At 39.8% G+C, this 27,634-nt stretch overlaps 1 protein-coding gene across 2 annotated transcripts; it reads right to left on the bottom strand.

Annotated features, from left to right (window-relative positions):
* Nucleotides 1–826: 826 nt before the first annotated feature.
* Nucleotides 827–26,994, bottom strand: RNF20 (ring finger protein 20). Of its 2 annotated transcripts, none has more exons than XM_027863108.1 (20): nucleotides 26,916–26,994; nucleotides 25,902–26,069; nucleotides 20,685–20,852; nucleotides 20,414–20,561; nucleotides 20,084–20,266; nucleotides 17,527–17,645; nucleotides 12,713–12,859; nucleotides 12,539–12,616; nucleotides 12,304–12,423; nucleotides 9,341–9,520; nucleotides 8,716–8,851; nucleotides 8,131–8,252; nucleotides 7,550–7,932; nucleotides 6,747–6,864; nucleotides 6,278–6,427; nucleotides 4,009–4,221; nucleotides 2,944–3,069; nucleotides 2,639–2,779; nucleotides 2,152–2,253; nucleotides 827–1,886 (listed from the first exon to the last, which is right to left on the bottom strand). In XM_027863108.1, exons 2-20 carry the CDS (start codon nucleotides 26,028–26,030, stop codon nucleotides 1,710–1,712), a joined length of 2,940 nt encoding a protein of 979 aa, XP_027718909.1. In that variant the 5' UTR covers nucleotides 26,031–26,069; nucleotides 26,916–26,994; the 3' UTR covers nucleotides 827–1,709. The 2 variants fall into 2 exon arrangements, with proteins under 2 accessions (XP_027718909.1, XP_027718910.1); XM_027863109.1 differs by lacking the exon at nucleotides 26,916–26,994 and adding an exon at nucleotides 26,304–26,893.
* Between the last annotated feature and the right edge of the window lie 640 nt (nucleotides 26,995–27,634).

Genomic DNA, 27,634 nt, shown 5'->3' with positions numbered 1-27,634 from the left:
CTTCAATGAATCACAAAATATTAAAGCCGGAAGGCTTTGGATCAAAGTTCAATGAAAGCTTTAGAGAACGAAGGGACCTAGGAAGTGAGCTAGTTCCAATTCTCAAGAGGCCAAAGAAAACAACCAGAGCAAGAAACAAGGTTCCGGCAGGGAAAGGGACTTGGTCGTGGCCACACAAATAGCAGTAAACCCAGAACTAGCACCCAGACGCTACCTCCCAAACTAAGGAATACCCCCACCCTACTGCATAGGGCCTCCCTCAGCTCTTCCTCACAACTTCTAATCTTCAGAGTTGGTGACGTTTTGGTGTTACCTTGAAGAGAAAGTACAGGGTAATTAACAGCTGTACCACAGAAGAAAGAGCTCCAGACTGACAGCGGGGAGGCTGGCCTGCATCCCACCTCTGAGGGTCCTTCCAAATCAAGGACTCAGTGACTCAAATGAGACAAAATATGGTCAGAGTTACTTTAAGAATTATCTTACAACTAGACTTTTAGAATTATAAATATTAGTTTTAAACAATCTACACGAAGTGATATAGAAGCACAGGACTATTGTAGAGGATGAGGATGAGAGGCAGCATGAGGTGGGGAGGAGGAGAGTGGAGTGGAAAACCTCTTACCATAACTTTTAAATAGCCTATGTTCATATTAAGATGACTAGAAGAACAGTTCCATTAATACATAAAATTAAATGTTCTTTAAAAATTTCATCAAGTTTCTTGTGCTAAGATGATAATTCATGTTTAAAGGAAACCCAGCAGTAAAACAGTTAAGTATTAAATCAGCTTTCACCCTTCTCAAGGAAAAAACCTGTAAGACAAAGATAAATTGACCCATGTTTTAATTGGCATTTGTCAAGTACAAAGTCTGATGGAAAACACTACAAACAGTCCTCTGGAAAACGAAGATTGACAACATCCCAGGAAAGTGAACAAAGGATTCAGAGCTCACCAAGGCCTCATGGCATCCTCCACCAGAATGCTAGCCCAGAAGGTTCTCATCACCTCAGTCTGATTCTTTTGTCTCTTCCAATTCTAGTCATACTGAAAGTCAGAAAGGGGCTATACTGTTTGCAACTATTCCAGCCTGGGAGGAATTAAAGACTTTACTTGATATATCTTCCACCAATTAAAAACTCTAACAACAAAGGTGCCACCAGAAATTCTGTAACTGGCCCTTAAAGGTACCTCATACCTGAGAGCATCAGCTCACGTTGTGTAAGGAAGAGTGCCCCTAGGTCACTTTTGTGCTACAAGTTTACAAACCAAATCATGCCCAAAGGCAACTTTCTGCTAAGGAGCTCCGGCTTTCTTCAGCCTGCCCCCAGCCGACTCCTTCCCCTCTTTGTTCTCCAATCAGTACAAAATCAGTACTATTCCAGAGCAAAAATACCATCTCAGTATCTTTGGGAGGGGGGGATAGGCCAACAGGCCAAGATAGTATAGTGGGCTCCTAAATAAATTTAACCTAGAAGGGAAGGTAGTCAATCATTTGCTTATTTTTACTTCTTCCCACAAACCTAGTCCTTTTATTTACCCAATTCTCTCACTGGAGTCACCCAGTTATTCTGGAGAAGAACATGGGCAGGAGTCTGTGAATGGCAACACATGGCCTTTCCAGTGACAGCAAGGAGAGAAGAGGTTAACAGTCTGATGGTTCATGAAGAATGTCTATCCTGACTTTCTGTTCCTCTGCTCATAACCTGTTTCAACCAATATAGATGCGATGGAAGTCATTGGCACCAAAGGCAGCATTACACTTCGGACATTTACGCTGGCGGGTGTCATAGCGCGTCTTCACACACTCAAAGCAGAAGACGTGAAAGCACTTGGTAAGCACAGCGTCCTTCTTGCGCATGTTGCAACACGGACAGGTTAGTCGGGCCTAAAAAGGAAAGAAGCGCAGTGGGTAAGACGCTGAGCCACTACCACCACCACCACCATTCTGTGAACTGAGGAACTGACAATCTTCAAATGAAAAGCCACACACCATAGTGACACGTTAAGTTCTACTAACACCTCAAAAGTGTATCATTCTAATGAGGGATAGAGCCTAGGCTTCATTCTCCCTGTCCCTGGTGACACCAGTTCAAGCCTTGACTTCATTTGATTTAAAGTAATTCAGGAACACCATTGAAGATGTACCTCACCTTATAATCCTTGATTTCCTCCATGAGGATCTCATCACATTTAGGTACATTGTCTGGTTTCTTTGTAGTCTCCAGCTTCCTTCGAAGTCTGGAAATATCTTCCTGTGACAGAAAAACATCAGTTAATCACACCTCCATGAAAGAAAATCAACTGAACACAATGACTACGGAAATCAAAGCTTTTAATCCTCTCTTTTAATCCTCTCTTTTATACTCTCATGAGCACTTTTCTTTTTGGGGAGAAATATGACTCCAAAAAGCAAGATAACACTCCCTTTATTTCAATTAGCCAATCTGAGAGCCCTGTTAAATTCAACCTAACACAATTAAGAATGGAAAAAATGTAGGAAAGGGAGGAAAAAAATATTAAAGGCATAACTAGAACTTTTGGCTGACCGTCACTGTTTTTCCTTAACTCTGTCTTTATCACAGTATGGTTCTTCGGAAAAGATCTAAAAGCAGAGATGAAAGAAGCATAAGCCAGTACCTGGGCCCGTTTAAAATTAAACATATCCTTTTCCTTGGTCACACTGTTCTCCACAATTTCATCCTGAAAATCATGAAGTTTCTTCTGTGCCAACTCTAACTGTGCTTTGAGGTCATCTGCAAGCTGGGCTGCTTCCATTGCCTGTAAAGAATTCAATAATTTAAAAAAAAAGTTATTCCATCACTACATTGTTTCCAGTGTTGAAAAACCTTAACCCAAAATAGGAAATAAAGAGTTTATACTTTTATCAATATATAATAACTGCTCTGATAGACTGTTACTTTAATACCTAGAAAAATACTCACCTTGCGCTTATTCATCTCCAAAGCTTGCGTCCGAAGACCCAGCTCCTTCTCTCCTGTGCCAATATTACTCTGTAAGAGATGTTCCTTCTCTTCCAGTTTCCTTACTACTTGTAGCTGAGCATCCACCTTCAAAGAAGAAAATAGGGTTTCCACACAAACAAGAAAAAATTCTAAAACCTAAAATTTGACCATGTTTTTAAACTTCAAACACAAAAGGAAGAGGCATATTAAGAATCTCAAGCTTTATTCCTGACTTCACTAGCCAAACTATTAAAAGACTCACTCAAGTGTTTAGAAGTCAGTTTAATTTCTCTATTGTACACAGGAATTTGTACTTGCCACTTGTCAATCTCAAAATGAGGATGTATAACATACTTTAATGCTTTGAAATTCTCATTTGGAAAAAGTGGAAATGAAATTCTAACTACTGCCAACACTGTAACTATCTCTTCCTTATACTATCCTAATTTCCAAACCATAAATTCAACCAGAAAAAAATATTTATATGCATTTCTATTTTTTAAAACTTTTTACTGGTACCATTTGCTTTAAATTACCTTCAAGTCCAAACATATCCCTCAATACTTCCTTACACAGGGAGCCATTCCTTGTAAAAATGAATATGAGAAAGAAAAGAAAAAGCAGTGCAGCAAAACTAATGAACACATCTACTAAGTCTGATGGTATAATGTTTCATATTTACAGTCTCCTATCTCTTAAAAGAAGACAGACCACACTGCTACTTAGGACAGTCACAAATGGGAAAGGTTTTAGTAATGTTTCTAGAATATGTGTCTTTCTTACTTAGAAGAGCAAAAGATTCCTGAGGACCCCTACCAAGTGCTTGATCATTCCATCTCTTGTCTCCTTCTCTAGTCACTCCTTTCATAGTCTCATGAGCACAAAGGCAACTGAACTGTTTAGTGAATTTTATCTCATCTCCCCACACTACCCCATCAGCCTAGCACTATGCCTTCTATCTAAGGAGTGCCAAATAGAGACAGCTCTTACCCCTGGAGAGGACACTAAAGCACATGAGAGAAGAACCCTATCCTTCCTGCTTACCTGAGTCTTAAGGGTCAGAACCTGGTCTGCAAGCTCCTCTTTCTCCTCTTTGAGTAATTTATGAATCTGATTTGACTTGATGCGTTCTGACATCAACTTGAAATTGGCATCATCTTTTTCTCTCAACTGCTGCATTAAACGGATATTCTGCTCCTGCATGTCTTCAAATGCCTGCCCTGTGACATCCATCTCTGAGAGTAGAGCATCTTCTTCCTGAAGAAAGAAAGAGTTTACATTCTGAATCACACTTTCCAACTCCCAAGAACTTGGCACAAATCAACTAACCTCTTCCTACTGTTCAATTAAAAAGGAAGGAGTTCTGATAAGAGAAAATTCTCACTTAAAAAACAAAGGTCTTAGAAGAAAACAATAACGACTTATAAGTATGAGTCATCATTATTATTACTATACATTACCCTAAGAAACAGACAGCTTCATACTGGGTATATGCTCTAATATTTTCCCAAATTCTCTCTGCTCTAGCCCACCTTAGGACTTTCCTATTGCCTTTATCTCTATGTTACAGATTAATCTACATTTATTCATTCCACATAGGTTTATTTTAACATTTAGTTTGTACAAGGTACTATGGAAGACACAACAGAGGATAGATATTAAAAAGCACAAAATATAATCTTTGTCCCTAAAGAGTTAGGAGTACCCTTGAGGAAGGGATAGGATATACACAAAGAACTAGAACTCAAAGGAGAATGTGAAAGTACAACTATAGAAATATGAAAATTGTCCTCTAACAAGGGGAAAGAAGGAAACTTTCATGGAAAAGGAGTATATGAGCTGAGTGTTAAAGGATGGTGCTAGAGAGATGAGGCTGAGGGGAGAACATTTAAGGTGGAGTAAAAAAGCATAAGCAAAGGTTCAAAGGCAGTAAAACAAGGGGCGCCAGCAGAATGTGGAAAGCTAGAAAGGTAAGTTAGGGCCAGAATCTGAAGTCTCCTCAATATCTGGCCAAAGAGGATGGACTGTACTTGGAAAATAGTGGCAAGCAACTGAATGTGTTTGGAAAGAGTTGGTGACATGATCAGAGTTACAACTTATGAAAATTAACTTGACAGCAGTATATGGTATGGAATTGACTAAAAATGAGACTAATCAAGAGATAATTATAACAACCCAGACTAAAAATAATGAGGGTCTGACTATGATGTCAGTAATGGGGCTGAAGAGACATATGAAAACACCTCCAAGAGATCAAATCAACAGGACCCAGCTGATTGGATACTGGTGAAAAGGAAGAGGCAGGAGTCAAAGATGACTAAGAGAACTTTTCAGCTTGGGTAATTGGGACAATGATGATGCCACTAATAAAAATGGTAAGTTTGGGGAAAAAAACAGGTTTTAGGGAAAGAACATGAGTTTAGTTTTGGAGATGTAGAATTTGAAGTGGCAACAAGCAATCTGGGTTGGGATATCCCGCAGAGGGTTGGAATGCAGACCTAGAGGAAAAAGCAAGATTAGCATCACTGCTGTTGCTGTCATTATTATTATTACTCTCAAATACTAAGAGTCATATAAATATCAGCTGTTAAAGCTTGCTAAGTGCTATACAAAACATTTTATCATTACAGTGATACTTGTGAGACAAGTTCAACAGGTATTTTTATCTCATTTTGCTGAGAAGGAAGAAATTGGGGTTCAGAGAGGTTGAGGTAATTTGCTGACAGTTGCACAGCTACTGGGATCTGATCCCAGGCTCTCCTGACTCTATGTCTCTACTATACCACCTCTATAGAGATGTGACAGCTGAAGCAATAGGGAGGAAGAAGGTCATCAATACACTGAGTTAATGCGGTAATAAACTTTTCTGAAAAAGAGGGAAGTCCTACTAAACAAATTTAATAAAAATTGAAGTAATTCCACTTTTAATCTAGTGTATACATAACACCTAATATATCAATCTGTATTCAATAAATGCTGGCTGATTATTGAAACAATTATACATCCTCACTAACTGTAATTATATTAAATTGCATGTGTGTACTATATACATGAAAAAATAGCACAGTTGTTATGAAAATTACATATATATATACATTTATATAAACATATACATACACCACACATACATGGAATAAGAATGTATGTAAAAGTTTCCCTAATCTATGTGGCAGCTTCATGACTAAGCTCACTTCTTCAAAACAGAGCTAAAGCACAGAAGCAATAGTTAATAGAGTAACAAATTTCCCCTGTATTTACTTCAGTCAAGGCCCCTTTCCTTGCTTAAAAGGTCATTTTCAAGGTCTTCTCTCACCTGCTTAGCCACAGCCAGTTTCTTCTGCAAGTATTCTATCTGCTCTTCTACTGCCTTGATCTTCCGCAGGGCATCTTCATCAGCCATTTTTTTGCTTTCCTTTTTCTCTTTATCCTCTAGGTCCTTGAGCCTTTGCCTTAGATCTTCCAACTCAAAAAAGAAGAAAACAATCAGATAACACAAGCCAATAGGATTGCAGAAATGAATAGCATACATAGATACAGGGCCTTTTAAAAGTCTGCAGAACCTGGAGCTAACCATTACACCATCTGGCCCTATTCCCACATCACAAAAGAAGACACCAGGCTACTGAAGCATTAGCTTTTAGAAGGATTAGGTGTGTACAATCTCCTCCCTAATTGGCCTAGGGGCTCTCTCCACAGCACAAAATGTTGTTCTTCAGGCAGCTCCACACAAAGATGAAGATGACTGACAAAAATGACAGGCAGACAGACAAACAGAAGGTTACCTCAGCCTTGGCCTTTTTCTCAGCTGCCATTAGTTGAACCTTGTCTCTTTGCTCCTTGGGAGCAGAACGATACATATCTAGCAAGAGTTTCATCTCCTTCTGGCTCTCTTGTGCCTTCCTGTTGACAAAAGGAACATAGGAAGTTGGCAAAGGTGGTCCCCAGCACGGAGCTGCCATGTTGTAAAGAGTAATTACAAATGAATCAAAATTTTATTCTGCACTTGGCTTCTCTACAATGTAAAACTTTTACATAGACCATTTCTGGATACTGGGAAATATTCTTGAGACCTGGGGAGTGGAGAGGAATTATGTCACTAAACCATGTATCTCTCCCTCGAGGGAAAAATGGGGTAAAAGGAGAAAAGAACGGGAGATTTGCTAAGTTCACAAACTTTCAAAGTAAATTTTCTGATGCCCACAAATTTGTTCAAGTGTTCCATCACAAGACTAAAAAAAGTCCAAATAGTGAAACCATTTACACTTGCTAGATCTACTGAATAGCAATAATTACTAATAATTCCTAGGAAGCTAACATCATTCCACAAATTAAGATCCATGAAGAGTAAGGCCAGGGGATATGGCTCTTCCCTATGTTTACCTGCTACACCAGACCACATAATAACGAATCTGGACATCTGAGTTGTCGCTGTGACAGTAGCTGTGGTCATATCAGTTACTCAGTTAGCTGCTTTCATCATGAGGGCAGGGCTAACAATATCTAGGGTGCCAGACAGTCATTTCATGAGGAACATAAAGTGATGGCTTAGGACAGAAATGCCAAGAAGCAGGCGAGGCACTCTTACTTGAGTTCAGCCTTCAGTTGCTTAATCAGCTCTGCTTCTTTCTTCCTCCCATCTTCATGCTTCCCTTTCTCCTTATCTTTGCTGGATTCTCGGTCCTTTTCCGATTCTTTCTGCTTCTGCTTCTCCCGTTCTCTCTCCTTTTCCTTCTCTCGCTCTCTTTCTTTTTCTTTCTCTCGTTCCCTCTCCTTTTCACGCCTTTCCCGTTCTCGCTCTTCCTCATCTCTTTTGGCCTTGGTCTCACTGGCCTCTTCCTGAGCAGCTTTGGGTGCTGAGGTCTGGGTGGAAGAGTCCTCTGGCTCCTGCTTGACCTCCACAGGTTCTTCTTTGGGGTCTTCAGTACTAGACTGGGACTGCAAAAGTCCACTGCCACTTCGGAGGCGTGTCTGGGAGGCCAAAAGGGAGAAAAAGCAGGAGACAGCTGAAGTATCCTACTGAACCACTCACATTATATCCCTTTTCTCTCCAAAAGGAGTATTATGCCTGAAGCCTTAAATGTTTAAACACAGTAGAAAATCCAAAAGCAAGCTTTATGATGCTCTCAGCTCAGAGATCAGGTTTTCCCACTCAGCCCTTCCAGTTACCTTGCTCAAATCAGACTGGGCCTCTCTTAGTTTGCGCTTATACCTTAAGACCTCCCCCTTTAGCTGATGATTGTGGTTCTGAAGACTGCTGATAAGATGACGCATCTCTCGGTTTATGGGGCCTGAAAACACAAACAAAAGTATCACAAGAAGTTGTGATATTGGCAAAATTATAAGGACAAGAACAACAGAATGTACCAGAAACCTCCTAGAGGCAGCACCATAGGGTGGAAACATCCCTGGATTTAGAATCAAAGGACGTGGGTTTGGCTCCTGGCTCTGCAACTTATTCTCTACGTGTCCTAGGGGAAATTGATTAACGTCCGTGGGCCTCTCAAAGGTTCTCTCCCAAACTAAATTTATGATTATACAATTGAGAAACTATTACTCAGTAGAACTAACTTCTCTGAGGTTGAAAAAACTGGTCCACTTGAGTTAATCTCAAAGTAAGATATAAACTACATTGAATTATAAGATTTGACACTAAAGGAAATCTGGATTAATTTCTATCCCAACAAAGTCTGAGTCTTTCAAGGAGTCATTAATAGCAGATCCACTTCAGGAAAGAGAGAGAGAGATCCCTACCTGCTTGCTCATTGGCAGCCAGAGTCTGCTCAAATTCTATCCTCAGCATTTCATACTCCTTGCGGACCTGTGCCAGTGTGTCTTCCAACTGGATCACTTCTGTCCTTAACTTCTTATGGAGGCTGACTTCATCCCGCTAAACAGAGGAAGGGGAGAAAAATATCACTACTGAGAAACAGGTACATGTCACTCCCCTGTCAAACTGATCAAAATAAATCAAATTTCTATTCTATCTCCCAAACTTGATCCACAATAGCCCAAGAAAAAAAAAAGATGAAAACGTCAGGGAAAAAAGGGGTTATTACCCTGAGAAGTTTCAGAGACAGTCAACATTTATTGAACAACCACTCTGTGTAAAACACTACATTAGACACTGACAAGGAACACAAAAGAAATAAAAAGAATGATCTTGTCACTGAGGATCTTAAAATCTAGTTAGAGAGGTAATATATGATAATGATTTTGAAATACTTCCAAAATAAAATTTAGCAAATATGAACAAATCATTACTGACTAAACTATATATAAGTGCTGAAGGTGTGAAGAGAAGGCAATGTTCAGAACTGGGGAGGTTTTTGCAAGAGAAAGGCTTTTAGGGGGTAGAGAAGAGATATGGGGTTATTACCTCAATGAGTTCCACCTGGCGTTGGTGAGTGCCCCTAGTGCCATGAAGCAGGGTACGAGCTTCATCCAAATGTGCTTTCAACTGCAGGCTCTCATTATAGAGGACAGAAAACTGTGATTGCATACATCGGTATTCAGGGGTTTCCTTTACTACTTCTTCCACAGCACTCCGCAACTCTACCTGAATAGGTGCATCCCCCCAAAAGAGTAAGAGGGAGGTCAGATATATAATTGCCATAAAAAGCTATGGTATCATCTTAATGCAGACCACTCCCAGATCTACAGAACCAGCCTTGTTAATGAGCTACAGTCCCACAGTTATCTTAAGTACAAGATATCCCAAACAGAATTCATTATATTTTCGCCCAAACCCACCCCTCTTCTAAATTCCCCTCTTTAGGGTTGAGTGCCATCATCCCTCCAGTTGGCCAAGCAACAACTTTAATGTAATCCTTGACTCATCTATCTTAACCCACAAATACAATTAGTTGCACAAAACTCAACACTGCTACCTCCACAATATCTCTTGAGTATCTTCTGTCCATTAATATAGGCCTTTATCATCTGACAACACTAACAGGCAACAGCCTCCTCCTAATTGATCTCCCTGCCTCAAATCTCTCCCTACTACAACCTCTCCTGGCCAGACTGCCAAAGTGATTTTCTTAAACTTCAGTCTGATCCTGTCACTCAAGCTCCAGTGGCTCCCTTCTTAATCCCAGGATCAAGTAAAAGTCTTCTGCTTGACATCTAACCCTCTTTACAACACAGCTCCATCTTAACTTTTTAGCCTTATTATATACTACTTCCTTCCACAAACTCTACAGTCTAGCCAAACTGGCCTTTTTGCTGTTCCTCTCACACATGGCACTCCTTCTCCTGTCTCCAGACCTTCCTCCATGTCTAAAATGTTCTCCCTTGTGGTGCAGTGGATAGAGCACTGGCCATGAAGTCAGGAGGACCTCAATTCAAATCCGACCTCAGACCAAACACTTGACACTTACTAGCTATATGACCCTGGGCAAGTCACTCAACCCCAACTGCCTAAAAAAATAACAAAATAAAATGTTCTCCCTTCTCGTCTTCACATCTGAAAGTCGGTGGTTTCCTTCAAGACTAAGCTCAAGCTCTACCTTCTTCATATGAACTTTCTTGGTCCCTCCTGGGTTAACGTTTTAACCCCCAAAATAAACTGGTTATCTCTTTTGTGGATACCTACACATGTGAACATTGTTTCCCCTCTTAGAATGTAAGCTCCTTGAGGGCAGAGACTGTTTTGCTTTTATCTTTGTATCCCCAATACCTAGCACATAGTAGGTGCTTAATAAAATTGTTGATTGATTAAATAATCTCAAAGAAAGACAAAATTTCCTAAGACATGCTTAGTATGGTGTTTTGAACATAGCAGTTGCCCTTTAAACATTCACACAAGATACCAAAAGATAGTTAATTTATAAAGCATCCTACAAATATCAAGAAAAACAAATTTACCATTCTAATGAAAGTGAGCATCTGAAGTTTATTATACTAGATTCTTCTTCTTCTAACGGCTCTGATTGAAGATTCACTCCCTCTTATTTCTCCAACAACTCAACCATAAGAATTCTCAAACGGTAAAGGGACTGGTCTTCTCCAAACATCTCTGTAACTATTCCGAAATAAAGTCTAAAATGCAGCAGACGTACGACCTCCTCACTAAACACCTGTCTTCTGCACGAGTCTGTAGAGATCATTAAGAGCCTCCATTCCTTTTAGAGGCAGAGCAAGAGCGATCTGATTGATCTCATCACTAAAGCGGACAGCGACTGCAGAATCTTTACTGATGCAGCAACAGAAAAACCAAGCTGGGAATGACATTTCAGGCTGAGCAAAACACAACTAGGCAGGAAAACAGTCATCTTTCATTTATAAAAGTATGATCCATTTTCATCAAAGAGATACTCTCTTATCATTTTCTTCTGTAAGCTGAATATAGATGACCACATAGTAGCAAGGGAAAGACAGTCCTAAGGCCATCCCTGCGGGGAATAAACTGATCAATCAATCTAGTAAACAAGTTCCACAGAGTCAAAGAGAAGACATTAGAGTTACCTACAATTCTCCTCATGTACCACAAGATGGCTGACCTGACTAAGAGTAGTATCCCCTTTCTGTTACAGATCTGGCAAAGCCCAAGGATACACTTTCATAAGTTTAAAAAATAACTAAAAATGGAAATATACTGGTCATTGAGCAACATTTTTAATCATATTTTACACTAACTGAACATCAAGAATGAAATGGATCAAGTGCGTATCAGGGATAAAAGGAGTATCTGATTTATTAGAATAATGAAAAACTAGTATTTTCGTATCTCCTAGATTGCACTACTGAATATAACCTAAACAAAACAACACAAATTTTTATCTACCCTTTATGAACTGTGTATTTATCTACGGATGAAGAACCTTAAAAATTACCCTAAGCAGTAACAGCCACACTGTATGGTGACTGACTCTGATATACTTGGCTCGTCTCAGCAATGCAAGGATCTAAGAGGACTCCAAAAGACTCCCGATGGAAAAGGCTATCCGCATCCAGAGAAATAAATATGGAGTCTGAACGCAGATGGAAGCATACTATTTGCTCTCCTTTTCTTTTGTTGTTTTGCTTTGATTCTTCTTCCTCATGGTTCCTCCCATCTGGTTCTAATTCTTCTTTACATCATGACTAATGTGAAAATATGCTTAATAGGAATGTGTAAGTAGAGCCTGCATCAGATCGCACGAAGTCTTGGGGAGGGGGGAGGAGAAGGAGGGGGAGAAAATTTCAAACTCAAAATCTTATGGAAGTGAATGTTGAAAACTAAAAATAAATAAATAAATAGTTTAAAAAAAAGAAAAAATAATTACCCTAAGCAAAGAGTTACCAAAAATGTACACGTCAGTGGCCTATGAAGCTTTCTAAGAGGAATTACTGTCCTACCTTGAGCTTCTCATTATGGGCAGTCACTTCTTCCAAGTCTTGCCGGAGCTTCTCCAACTCACAGAGACGGTTCTGAGCCAATTCTTTGTTCTCCTCAAGCTCTGCGTTCATCTCTTCAAACTTGAAGGCAGGGGAAAGTCATCAAATATGATTAGAAGATTTCTTTTTCACATGTGAAATTGCAGTCCAGTCTCTCAAAAACACAACCTCACACAAATATTGAGACTTTCTTTACCTTTCTAGCATTAATAGTGATCGTGCCACCATAGAGACTGCTCCCAGCTCCATACACTTTATAACCTTTGGAATTCACCTACAAAGAGTGAAGTTCTTTAGTAAGATCTCCTAGGATTTTAATCCGAGTTACAGAGTCAGATTTGTCCCCAAATTCCCAAAGACAAGTACTCACCCGCTCTAACACGTCAGCAAGGTGCCGGTTGAGGCGCTGCTCCCTCTTGCGTATCTTGTCAATATCCCACTGCAAATCATCAATCATCGTCTCTAAAACAGACACCCGTGACTCAGCAGTTTCCACTTTACTCTGCAACTTAGAAAACTGTTGTCCCAAGTACAGGCATTCAGAAGAACAGAAAGAAAACAATAAACAGAAAACTGTTATTTGGCATACCTGATCTAGGTCCTAAATCCCTCATAGCACTAAAACGTATCATAGCAAAGACAGTTGGCAAGTCTCATGCAAGGGTCAAAAAAAATTCGTTTGTTTTTTGTTTTTTTTATTTTTAGGCAATGGGAGTTAAGTGACTTGCCCAGGGTCACACAGCTAGTAAGTGTCAAGTGTTTGGCCTGAGGCCGCATTTGAACTCAGGTCCTCCTGACTTCAGGGCCGGTGCTATATCCACTGCGCCACCTAGTGGCCCCTAAAAAGAATATTCTTAATAACAACTACCGATATTTATATATCACTTTCAGATTTGCAAAGCACTGTATATATTTTATCTCACTTAATCTTGTTAATGATCTCTGGACTACTACATCTCTATGAAGTCTATAAGATTAAGAGGACTCTGGCCCATAAGGAAAGCAATGTTTAATACTCACTAACTGTCCTATCCCAATAAGCACCACTTGCCAGTATAGGAAATTATAGTACATATCCTCCTGTGTGGATATGTTCCACAAAAAGTTATAGCAAGAAAACTCCCTTCAATATATAAGATAAATATTTCTAGGAAATAAATTAAAGCACACCTGGAGATAACTTCACTTTTCCTTAACATCCAACTTACACAGAATAAAACTTTCATATATTCACAGAGAGACACAACATAAAGAATGTATGAACACTGTTCATATGTTTTAACCACCAAACTATGTCATTTTATAATATAACTGTATAATTTTAACCACAAAACTTTCTTTTGGTTCTGAAATTGGTATTCTTAACATATTTAGCTTGTAATAGTGCATATTAGAATCATCTGTGCAAGTACCTTTTCCCCTACAAGAATAAGCTCCCTGGGGGCAGGGAACATGTTTTAATAAATAAATTTCTCATTTTCTGAGTTCTCTGAATGTAGCAAACACTTAATATACATTAAGTTTTATATGTCTGCCTAATGAGAACTCAATATAAAAACAAATGGTGGTTTGCTCACAAATGGTAGTTATACAACTTTAAAAACTAATTATTAATTTTTAAACCTTGCCTTGGCTGACAAAAGATCAGTATCAGTAGTCCAAAAATTTAATAAAAATAGAATCTAGTTCAGTTTCAGTTTGAAGGAAAAGACTGAGTTTGATATTCCTAGGGAATCATGAGCTTATCATCTTGTTCCATGAAGTATCAAGTCAGTTACAAAAGTATCTGCTATGTTTGAAATGGGACATGAACAACTGGTAGAATACAGATGCTATTTTTAACTATCTAAATCTTAGGGTTTTTGGTTCTATACTTCTATACTTTGACTATACTTCAAGCATTTTTTCTCCTTTAACTCTACTTAATCATTTCTCTGTATATGTATATATGCATATACATATACACATACACATATATATGAATGAATGTGACTCTCCAACTTGCTAATGCTGATTAAGCAAGAATAATAATTAATAATAATAATAGCATATTTCTTTATTATTGTGAAGGACTTTCACATACAACATGGTCATCTGATGCTCACAACTCTCCTAGTAAAGGGGAGACATTATAATCCTTATGAGAAACCCAAGGTTCAAAATTTATGAATGAAGAAAAAGCATTTATTAAGCATTTACCCTGTGCCAGGAACTGTGCTAATTGCTGAGAATACAAATACAAGCAAGTAAGATACCTCTAATACTCCAGCAGCTTACATTCTAACAGAGGAAAATAAGAGCTACAGTACAGTTAGAGGTGGAAGGTGGGTGGTATGGCAGCACAGTCTAGAGGTGGTCAGAAACTGGCAAGGTGACTTGGTCCAAGGCAAGAGAAAGTTAAACCATGCCTAGCAGAGGCCAAGGCCACAGGGGCAGGAGTTCAAGTTTCATTAAGTTTAAATGATTTGCCCATTACTGCAGCTACTAAGTACTGACAGTTCTTACTTTACATATTGCGTTATACAAATTCAATTTTACATCAAGCATTCTGAAAGAAATCTGCATTCCAAAAACACACCTATAGTAACTTTACTATACAGTACTGGATTCTCTCTTTCTGCTCCTGTCCCTCAGCTCAGTGCTCCGCAGCCTCCCAATCCCCACCAAAAAAAAAAAAAGAAAGAAAGAAAAAGAAAACCTCAAAAAACCTCCAGGGGAAATTGAACAGAGGTATGCAGAGACCACCACCACTGCTGCCAGGTCCGGACTCAGCCTGAGACCTTCAGCACCTAAAAGAGACCTTTGCCCCACTCTGCCCACCTACTCACATGTCTGGTCCCCATGTGGATGTCTTCCAGCTATCAGTGCTCAGATGCCATGTGTCCGTGACCAGCCCTGGTGTGTTGCCCATCCTCTCCTGTCTGTGTCTGTGTCCAGCCCCCACATCTGGCCTCCTCCTGCCCTCAACCTTCCCACACATTAGTCCTCTCAGTTCCGGCCAGGCCCATGTAGCTGGTCCTGGCCTTGTGTTCCCCCTCCTGTTCTCACTACTGTCTCCAGCTCCTACCTGTCCTTGAACCCTATGCAACCTCCCTCCTCCACAGGCGCAGAAAGCCTTCTTCCTGCCTCCCTCCCTCCTTCCATATTCCACTTCTGCAGGCAAATTCACATTATGACTCTATGTACAGGTCTGCAGAAAGTGAGAACTGTCTGTACTAGAGTTGTGAATTCTGATTCTAAGTCTGGCAGTCTTTCAATTACAGTATTGTGCCTTTCCATTTCAACAACAATTAGTTTATGATTTAGAGTAGAACTGAAGACTCTTCCTATTTACAAATTTATTTGTATCAATAAAAGAACTTGGTCCGCAATATTCCAATTTAGGTAAAAATAGCACTGTACTCTAGCACCCTATGATGGTGAATTCCATAAAAGAGAAACAGGGCCAAACCACAAATGATTTCCTTAGTAATTGCAAAGTACTTCATATACATTATCTCATTTGATCCACATAACAACCCTGAAGTAAGTACTATTATCATCACCATTTTACAGACAAGAAAACTAAGGCTGAGAAGGTGGAAGTGAGCTTTTCCCGAGTTACACTGCTAGTACATATCTGTGGCAGGATTTAAACTTAAGCCTTCCTGAATCCAAGTCCAAGACTCTAAGTAAACATTACTTTAAAATCATAAATAACTCAACTGAGCTACTCATCTTTCAGAGATATTTTTTCAAAATCTCAAATTTAACATAACTAAATAATCAATATATTTAACATATAAACTACATATCTAAATATTTACTAATCCATCTCTTCACTAGACCTTTTCAGAATCAGGTATTTATTAATGTGCAGTGACTGAATACACATAGAAGTTTCAGGAAGAAGTAGTTTATTCTAGAAGATGAAATGAAAAATTATTTAGTCACTACCTTCAAATAATTGCAGTATGATATATCTACTAATATTATTGTCCTCAAGTGAAGGAAGGTCCCTTTGTCACACTAAGTCACAAAAGCATGTTTTATAAAAAGTTATTAGTCATTCACTGTCAGATCGGAGAAAAGCAGGAGGATGAAAACACACACGACAAGTTTGCATAGACAGCCAGAAGGGAAAGCGGTAATTCTTCCAGGCAGCCCAGAAGTGAGAGGGAGCATGAGGCATGAGAGTAGAACTGAGCCCCCCAACAAATTAGTCTCACCATTATGAACAAGGATAATAAGTAACCACCTTAACCTTAAAAAGAACCCTTTTAGTTATTCCAAGTGTTTGAACATCTATTTTCTTACCTCAGCTCAAAAAAAACACGAGATGCACAAATTTAGAGATTCTATTCCAAATATTCACATGGACTATTTGTGCCTGACCTATCGTACAGCATTCCAAGCTTGTATTGGTCTGATCAGCCACAGTCAGACACATTGTACCTTGACTCTAACACAGTGATGTCATTTTGGTCCTCTTCAAGAACAAAGGACAACCACTATTATACTACCCCCTCAGAGAAAAAGAGGGTAAAGTTTACTGTCTCATACTTAAAGGGAGGCATAGAAAAGTTAAGCAATCTAAGGATCTTGCTTAGTCAGTTCAAAAATTGAAAAATAAAACCAAGAGCTTTTCAATCTCAGTCCAGCGGTCTTTGTATTAGAGTAAAAAATCTATCACCGTAACACCTAGGTTTGGACATTTGATCTCTTTCATTTTTTAAGTGACGGAGTCAAAGTCAGAGAGTTAACTGACTTAGTCAATAGGAGTTACCACAAACATCCAGGACCCATACGCTGGTTCAAGTCGTTGCCTCATGCTCTATGCTGAATCTCTCTGTTACCTCCTCACTATAACTCCTCACATCTTCTTGTGTTTGTTTTGGGAGTGCTGAGATCTTTTTTTTTTTTATCTTTTTTGCTATTACCCTCAAACAAGGGTAGAGTAAGAACTAGAACCCAGGTCTTCCGACTCCCACTCCACAGGAATTCCTCTCCCCTTCCCATGTAGCCTTGATTCTTCAACCCTGGTTATCCTGTATTTGTTAGACTAAGCCGCATACTCTTCTAACAATAACCTTCCTGCTGCACAGTAACCAGGGTAGTACACAGTGTTCTAGATGAAAGACGGACACGCGCCACTGGCAGAAAACATCAAAACACAGAGGAGAGTTCTCTTTTCGGGGCAGGTACCTCCTGAGACATGGTGCAGTGCTTCTCCTGAAGAAGGTCTGCCAACTCTTGAAGCCGCCCATTCTCATGGGACAAGAAGGAGTTCAGCTCCTGGACTGCTTCCTCCACGATCAAAGCATCTGTGGAGACAAAAACCGGTGAAACGAATGAGTTAAGTCACTAAAGTGACGGCACAATCACATCATCTTAATAATTCCCATTCACTGCTATTAGGAACTCCACAGCTTACGTATTCAAGACTCTGAGGGACCACTGATGTAGCTATTTCTTCTTCCAGTAAGTTATATGTCATAAGTGTCTTCTCATCCATGTACAATTCCTGTCTTGCTCCTACATACATGTTTATTTTTATTTTTAAATACTTTATTATTTCCCCAATTACATGTAAAAAAAAATTTTAACATTTTTAAATTTTGAGTCCCAAATTCTCTCTCTCCCTCCTGCCTGCCTGAGATGATAAACAATGTAATATAGGTTATACATGTGTAATCATGTAAAATACTTCCATATTAGTCATTTTGTGCAAGAAAAGAAGAGAGAAAGAAAAATAGTATGTTTCAGTCTGTATGCCGATTCCATCAGTTCTTTCCCCAGAGAAGGAGAGCATTTTTCATCATGAGTCCTTTGTCTTAGATCATGGTGCTGCTGAGAACAGCTAAGTCATTCACAGTTTTTCATTGAACAATATTGCTGTTACAATGTTCTGGTTTTGCTCACTTCATTTTGTATAAGCTCATGTAAGACTTTGCAGGTTTTTCAGAAATCATACTGCTTGTCATTTCTTATAACATAATAATATTCCATTACAATCATATACCACAACTTGTTCAGCCACTCCCCAAGTGACAGGCATCCCCTCAATTTCTAATTCTTAGCCACAACAAAAAGAGCTGCTATAAATATTTTTTGTACAAACAGGTTCTTTTCCCTTTTTTTTGATCTCTCTGGGATACAGGCCTAGTAGTAGTATTGCTGGATCACAGTTTTATAGCCTTTGGGTATAGCTCCAAAATGACATCCAGAATGGTTGGATCAGTTCACAATTCCACCAACAGTGTATTAGTATCCCAGTTTTCCAACATTCCCTCCAACATTTATCATTTTCCTTTTTTGTCATATTAGCCAATCTGATGGCTGTGAGATGGCACCTCAGTGTTGTTTTAATGTACATTTCTCTAATAACTAATGATTTAGAGAATTTTTTCAAATGACTACAGAAAGCTTTGATTTCTTTGTCTGAAGACTGCCTGTTCATATCCTTTGACCATTTATCAATTAGAGAATGACTAGTATTCTTATAAATTTAACTCAGTTCTCTATTTGGGAAATGAGGCCTTTATCAGAGATACTTGCTGTAAAAAAAATTTTTCCCAGTTTTTTTCTTTCCTTTTAATTTTGGCTGCATCGGTTTTGTTTGTGCAAAACCTTTTTAATTTTATATAATCAAAATTATCCACTTTACATTTTGTAATGCTCTCTATATATCTTGATTGGTCTTAAATTCTATCCATAGATCTGACAGGTAAACTATCCTATGTACATTTTTCACAGAAGATCCATAAAACCAGGTGAAGGTCTTCCCCTCTATCTTTTAACATTTCCTGGGTGTTAGTGCAGCAATATGGGTGGTTATCCAACCGCTAGCCCTCACCTTACTAAGTGACTAGCCCACATTAATTTAGATCATGTTTCCTTAATTGCTTATGGTACTTTTTTCTTCTAAGAAATCATTGATAACATAATAAAATCTATTCATGTCTGCCTTATTATCTCTCTCCATTGCCCTCTGGCTCACCAGAAATTTTAATTCTCTGTGATGTTTGTGATGTTCCATAATTTACAGTAATACATCATCACTGGGAAAATACTAATGTTTAAAAAGATAATGTTTTGTATTAGGAAATAGTTGGGGATTATTGAAATCACTGCACCATTTCCCAAATACAATCAGGCCTAGTCTCTGCCTCCTATTTAATAACAATAATAGCTAGCATTTATACAGTGTTTCAAGGTTTGCGAAACATTCTACAAGTATTCTTAGTTTATCCTTAAAACAATCTTGAGAGGTAGGTGCTATTATCATCAATTTCATTTAACAGATGAGAAAACTGAGGCAGACAGAGGTTAAGTGACTTATCTAAGGTCACATAGCTAGTAAGTATCTGAGGCTGGATTTAAACTCAGATCTCATTGACTCTAGGTCCAGGAATCTAACTACTGCACCACCTAGGTGCCTCTATTTAATTCTGGGCCCAGCTCATTATTCATCTGCAGTTCTTTTCCAAGACTGGTTAAGTCAATGTTATAAACTTGGTAGTATGGGTCCAGTAAAACTCCCTGAAGGTCAGTACTGTTTCATTTTTTTTTAAATTTGTAACCCCAGTCCCTAGGTTCTTTCTTCCTTAAATGAAAGTGAAAATTTGGGCAAAAGGAATTGAGCATGAGTTTATATGCGTGAGGGCTTTGCATAAATGTATTAGTACCTGTGGACGCACAATGAACACAAGAATGAAGATGAATTTCTATTTTTTCCTATATCTCTCATTAATTGGCTCACCTCCACTGTTTAGCTTGCGAGACAGTACATCCACCTTTTCTTGCAGTTTGTCATAAACTGTTACTATCTGAGACACAGCTCGACGAGACGACTCCACACGCTCCTGTAGCTGTGATTCCATCTCCTCGCTGGTGCTGCTGGCCAATGTAGCAAGAAAGGAAAAAGCTGGCTCCAGTCCCTCCCCTGAAGACAGAGAGAAAAGCAAAACAATCACTAAACTCAAAAGCATGAAATCCTCTTCTCCCCCTGAAATGACAAGATGTCCTCATAGCAAAATTATATCACTAAAAACAGACACTGATTACGGCATGTCATTACAAAAGTACTCACCTCTCTCTCGGTCATCTTTACGTTCCTGATTGCTATCTGAATCTGGTTCTGGTTCAGGAACTACAAGGGCTTTTCTTTCCGTGAGCAGGTCTCCTAAGCCCTGTTCCAGATCATAGCGTTTAAGGATGATGCGGATATTTTCATCAAACTGGAAAAAGTATAATAGGAAAAGAAAAGCTTTACTCCAGGGCTAGAGAGAGTTCTAAGGAAAGCTACAATTCTCAAACTAGGAACCAAGGATAAAGAATACGTAAGCAAATACATAACCCACTTGGCTCCAATATCGGTTAACAATAAGTAAAGAAGCATCATCAGTGGCCTGCCGGCGCTCCAATTTTTCAATATGCTCACGCAGCTCGTCTTCAATAGCCTGTCTCTGATCTAGCATCTCCGCCAGTTTACGATTTTTGGTCTGCAGCGTCCGGATGTCTAACTCCTCCTGCCAGAGAATATCAATCTTATTAATGCCATTATAAAATCATTAAACAAATTAGGTGAGAGGCCAACTAGGATAATTTATTTTATTGTGTTAATGTGTTATTTCTACTACAAAAGAAATAAAATTATACATAAAATTTGAAGCACTGAATCTCTTTAAAGTTTCCAACAGAGAAAGCGGTAAAAGAGAAGAAAAAGGGGACAAAAATATGGGCTAATGAAATACAGGGACTATTGTATGAATAAAGAAAATAGCAATTTATACCAAGGTTTCAAAATTACAAATTGCATTATTCTTGGGGTACTTAATATATGTGTTAATATGTATACACACACACACACACACGCACACATATACATATGCATTTCAAAGTGATATATAACTGTTAGCTAGATAATAACCATCCAAATGAAACCACCTAATAAAAACATCCCAAACATACTTCATTACCAAATAAATTCCTTAAACAAATTCCAAAACAGCCTTATACAAAGTATTCTTCTTCAACAAGTAGTATTATAGGAAAGTTTCCATATATACCATGCATAAGGTATACCACATATATGGCCAAATGCTAGTATACCTCTCCACCACAGCTGATCCCTTGGCCCATATCATCCTATTTTAGAATCTTATCCCCCTACTTCCTTTTCAAATGGTTTACCACTTGTAACATTCCTTCAGGATAGCCCCTTAAAATCTTAATCTGTTTTCATCTGAGGAAGAATCTATCTTCCCTGCAGAGAAGTTGTAAGAAATAATGAATAATTCCTATGTGTGTATATTTGAACATATGCACACCCTCCACCAAAAACTGTTCCAGTGCCTCATCATACTATGGAAGTTAAAACTGAGTTCTTAAAGACTCAACCAGTGGAGTGTAAGCTCTGCCAAGTAGGAAAAGCTTCAAGAAATAGTCCAGTGACAAGACTACATGTCTATCATCCAAGGATCGAACGAGTTAAGCACACAGATGTTCATCTCCAGATAGGTGGCTGGCTACCAGATCATTACTGCTGGTCACAACTCAGGCAGATAATCTCCTGAGGTGTAGAAGAGCTGCACTCTGCCATCACAGGACAGACACTGGCAAAATCACAAACCTATAGAAAGTTCTATAGATATATACATACACACATGCATTTATACTGATATATGTAGAAAAATACACATACACAGTTAAGACTATCTTGCCACTACAAATTCTATTTCATTTTTTATTGCAACCCACAAAATTGAAAAGCAGAAGATTTCTGTCAGAGATTACATATCTAGATCCTTGTCTTTCCCTCCTCTTCCCTCTTCTCTGGAGGTGCCTCTTTTCCTGATCCAATGCACTTCAGTTTAACATAGTCAATTCAAATGAATAACTTTACTACAATGTAAGGGAACCTTGGGGATACAATCTGTGTAAAAGTGACCAAAATTACATAGGTACAAACTCATATTATACAGTTCCCTGAGAACTGAAAGTTAAAGTACTGAACAATTCCATCAGATACATCATTATCATTCCTCTTTTAGACCACATTTATTCCTCCAGGCCTGGAATCTAAAAAGTCAGAATAACACTAACAACTCTAGCATAAATCTTCTAGGCCAGAAAAGGACAATGGACGTTAGCACTCTGCATTTCTCTAGGAACAGTATCTTTTTCTGTTGTTAAGTCTCAAGTATACCCCTTATTAGCTAGTAATCGAAGCGGTTTTTCTTTCAGTGAATTGACTCACAAACTCAACAGGGATCTACCTGCACATCCCCTGTACCACCATTAGAAATCCTGTTATCTCCAGGAATTTAACTCTAGTCTACGTTATCAGGACCTGATATTGAATGCCTTTTCCAGTTTCTGTGTCCCAGACTGTAACCATACTAGACATCTCATAACTCTATGGCAGGCTGAGTCCTAATTCTTACAATTCCACACCACGCCGGACCCCGCCAGGTACTCCCTTTCTTACTCATCCACAGCTCTTTCTCTCCTCTAAAAAACAAAAGTTAAATTACCTCCACTGTTTCTGGAGGCAGAGCCAAGACGGCAGAGTACAGGCCAGAACTACCAACAGTCCCCACTAAACAACTTTAAAAATAACACTTCAAATCAAATCTTGGAGCAGCAAAGCCAACAAAAGGTCAGACTAAGACACTTTAGGAGGTCCACAGGAGAGGTCTGTGACACTGGGACGGGTACAGGCCCAGAGCATGGCAGGAACACGAGCAGTGGGCCGTAGAGGCAACCACAACAGCAGCAGCACAGAACTCTCAGCCCAGAGATGGGAAGGGGTTCGACAGCTAGCCAGAAAGAGATCACAGGGGACCCTCTGCAAACACTGGGTACAGCCAGCACTGACTGGCAACTCTCTTGCCCATAAGCAGTTCTGGGTTGTAGCTCCAGAACACAGAGGAGCACTTATGATTGGTCCCAAGGGAACAGGGGCTCTGATCAGAGTTTCAGGGCCAAGAGAAGCGCTAGCACTTGTGCCTGGAGGAGAGCAAGGGACCTGGTACAGGCACTAGTACTTGAGGCCACAGGGAGGCCAGAAACCTTCCTGAGTAAAGACCAGAGCACTGACCAGAGAAGCAGTGACCATACCTCTCCCAAGATAACACTATCAAAAACTTGCAGACCCTCAGAACTAGCTCTGAAAATAGTAGCACTAAAAAGCCTAAAGCTTAGAACAGTGCCTCCCCACCTCCAGGTGAGCAGAGACCAAATTTAATATAAAGTTCAAAGTCGAGAAACAGGATGGAAAAAAGAATTTGACCATAAAATGCTATTATGATAGGGAAGACCAAGACATAAACTCAGAAGGGAACAATATGAAAACAGCTACAAACAAAGCCTCGAAGAAAAATGCTAATTGGACTCAAGGCCAGTAAGAATTCCTGAAAGAGCTAAGCATGGTAGAGGAAAAATGGGAAAAGAAATGGAATCGATGAAAGAAAATAATGAAAAGAGATTTAACGACTCAGTAAAAGAGGGACAAAAAAAAAGTGAAGAAAATAATACCTTAAAAATTAGAATAGGGCAAGTGGAAGCTAATGACTCCACGAGACTTCAAGAAACAACAAACAAACTCAAAACAATGAAAAAAATAAGAGGAAAATGTGAAATATCTCATTGGAAAAACAAATGACTTGGAAAACAGATCTAGGATAGATAAACAATTATTGAACTACCTGAAAAACATGATCAAAAATAAGAGCCGAGATAATCATATTTCAAGAAACTATCAAGGAAAACTGTCCTGATACCCTAGAACCAGAGGGCAAAATAAAAACTGAAAGAATCTAACAGGCACCTCCTGAAAGCAATATCAAAATGAAAACTTCCTGGAATATAAAAGTCAAATTCCTGCATTCCCAGGTCAAGGAGAAAATATCACAAGCAACCAGAAAGAAACAATTCAAATATCGTGGAGCCATAGTAAGGATCACACAAGATTAAGCAGCTTCCATGTTAAAGAAGCAGAAGGCTTGGAAAACGATGTTCTAGCAGGCACAGGGAAAAGGATTACAATCAAAAATAACCTACCCAGCAAAAATGAATATAATACGTCAGGGGAAAAAATAAATATCTAATGAAATAGAGGACTTCCAAGTATTCCTGATGAAAAGACCAGGGTTGAATAGAAAATTTGACATTCAAACACAAGACTCAAGAAAAGTATAAAAAGGTAAACATGAAAGAGTAATCATAAGGGACTCAATAAGTTAACCTGTTTATATTCCTATGTGGGAAGATGATACATTTAACTCCTAAGAACGTTATCATTATTAGGGCAGTTAGAAGGAGTTTACACAGGCAGAGGGCACAGGCATGAGTATATTATGTTAGGATGACCTCCAAAATAATATATAGAGGTGACAAAGAGTGAGGCACTGGAAGAAGGGAGAAAGGAGAGACAAAATGGGGAAAATTTTCCTCACATAAAATTAGCACAAAAGGAAGAGTTTTTATAGTGGAGGGGAAAATAGGGGGTGGAGTGGCTATGCTCGATCCTTACTCTCATTGGTTGGTTCAAAGAGGGAAGAATATATATACACACTCAGGTGGGTATAGAAATCTATCTTACTCAATATTGTAATAGGAGAGGAAGAGGATAAGAGATATGGGGTGGGGGGTGGGGGTTTAAAAGGGAGACAGTGGTAAGAAGCAAAACAGACTGTTGAGGAGGAACACAATAAGAATAGAGAGAAGGATAACTAAATAAATACAATGGAGGGAAACACATAGTAAACATAACTGTAAATATGAATGGGATGAACTAAGCAATAAAAAATAAGTAGATAATAGAATGAATTAGAAACCTGAATCCAATAATACATTGTGTAAAAAAGACACAGTTAAAACTGAAAGACACAGGCAGAGTTAAAATAAAGCGCTGGAGGAGAATCCAGAAAGGCTTCAAATACAGGCTCAATGACTGACTACACCATATGCCTGTCGTGAAGGACCTAGCCTAGCTAAGTTTGGAGAAGTTTAATCACCAGGTTGTCTCCAGGGTGATGGTATTTTTTCCATAGAAACTCTTGAATATCTCTTCTACATTCCTCCCCACACCCTAAAGAATCATGACTCTTTTAAATATTAAAAATAGCTAATCACTAGCATTTATATAATGCTTTAAGATTTGCAAATTGTATTACAAATATCTCATTTTATCCTAAGAACAACCTTGGGAGGCAGGCTGAGATCTCTATCCACTGTGCCACCTAGCTGCTCTATTTTCTGGTCTATTACTTTATTCTTGAAATTCCCACCTGCTCTTCCTTCAAGACTCACAACAAGTACTAACTCTCATTACACATAAAACCCTTAGCTACATAGATCCCACTCCTCCACCCTGAAAAATTTCATCTTCCACAGTCCTGTGGAGCTATTTCAACTATTTGTAATAAAAGGCTTATTTTTTCTACTGGATTATAAGGTCATGAACAAAAGCTAGACTGCATTCACCTTTGTGTGACGCACAGTGACTAGCACATAAGAAGTATTCAAAAAGTGTTTAGTAAATGGTAAAGAAGGTGTGTATCTGGCATACATACCGTGGAAGACACACCCCCGAGTTTAATAGTTTCTACTGTGGTCCCTGAGTCTTCAACAGTAGCCTTCTTTTCTGGAGGTACAGAAGTACCAGGCTCCCCAGCAGCTCTCTTATTGCCGATTCCTGACATTTTAACCCAACAGATGATTGTCAATTTTTCTGGTTCTTCCTGAAAAGAGTGAATTAACATGAGATCAGCCATAGATGGTAGGGACACAAGGACTCGGATGGGAAGGGAAGAGAGGGAAGGGAAGGAAGAGAGGGAAGAGAAGGAAGGGAGGGAAAGAAAAGTAAGGGAAGGAAGAAAGGAAGAAAGGAAGAAAGGAAGGAAGGAAGGAGAGAAATGTGCTTTGGAACTCAAGCACCAAAGACAATGTGAAAACCTTCCATTTCTCCCACTAACCTCTCTGGCTTGAGTCCCATAAATTCCGCAGAGGGGGAGGGGGCTTGAGCGGCTCAGAAGTCAGCTTATGCTTTAGGAGCCAGTGCTGGAGCAGTCCTGGGGTTCCCAAAGGGTTCAAAGTGTGGGAGGGGGAAGACAACAGCTTGAGCTGGTTTGATTCGCAAGGAGGAAGGGGGCATCCTCGGGCATAGGAAGAGCACAGGGAGAGCCCGGCTTGGACACAAGAAAACCTGGGGAGGGGAAGTGGCTCGGGGAGGGTAGAGGACAGACGGTGATTCTGAGAGGAGGGGGTGACACTCCGGTGGGGAGGAATTCGGGAAGGGAGACGTAGACGTCCTCAGGGCGCGCACACGCGTGGGGTCCAGGTGTGGGGACACACTGCGATCCCAAAGGCGAAACGAGGTGTCTGCTCGGTTCAAATCTCCTGGCCCTACGCTGCAGGAGCCGGTTACATGGAGACACCCACCGAGGAACCTTCTGGCGCGGGGGAATTAAAGCAACAGCCGGAAGTGCCGCGCTCCTTCCGGTGGAGCCTCATAAGCGGTGGACGCGGGGGGGGGGGTCTCCTCCCTAGGGGATACGAGATAAGACCTCGGGCAGCGGATCACTTACCCCAGTGTGCCTGGGCCACTCTGCGGCCTCTCACCCCTGACCCGGGGCGGGGACAGAACCAAACTTCCGGAGGCGGGACAGGATCCCGGAAGGAGGGAAAGAACCTCCCAGAAGCCAAGCTAGGCCGGGCGGAAGTGGCTTCTTCCACAGCAAACTCGCCCACGGTGATAAAAAGGCGTTGGTCTCTCTTGTCTCCGCTCCTCTCTATCAGCACCAATCCTCATTCAGAAGACCCGCCTCTTTGTGCTCTGATTGGTGAACTTGAGCCTGAGCACTAAAAAGCCTATTGGCCGATGTGGTTCCAATGCCACGACGCTCCATTAGACTAACGGGACATGGGGATGTGGAGCGTGAAGGGTTGAGGAGCTGGAGATGGCAAGTGGTGATAGAGGAACATGCACTGACGGGGAGATCGAGAGGAATAGTAGTGGGGAGGACCGAGGATTAGGTAAACACAGCTTGGGGAAAAGAACTGAGGAGAATGAGTGTTGAAGGAGTGGGTTTGTGACTGGGAAACTGAGACATTAACTGTGTGACCCCGGACAAGTCACTTAACTTCTCTGGGCCTCATTTTCCCCAACTGTAAAATTAGGGGGTTGGATTCAAAGACCTCCAAGAGCTCTGTTTATTTATTTAAATTTTTTTTGCATCAGTATTCATTAGGGAAATAAAATACAAAGGTCATATACTAGGACAAGGCTGGATTTATACCAGGAATG

This window comes from Vombatus ursinus, unplaced genomic scaffold (assembly GCF_900497805.2).
Source record: "Vombatus ursinus unplaced genomic scaffold, bare-nosed wombat genome assembly UNPS02014770.1, whole genome shotgun sequence".
NCBI classification, from domain to species: Eukaryota; Metazoa; Chordata; class Mammalia; order Diprotodontia; family Vombatidae; genus Vombatus; species Vombatus ursinus.
Note: the sequence above shows the minus strand (reverse complement) of the source record. Positions and strands in the feature narration are given on the sequence as shown.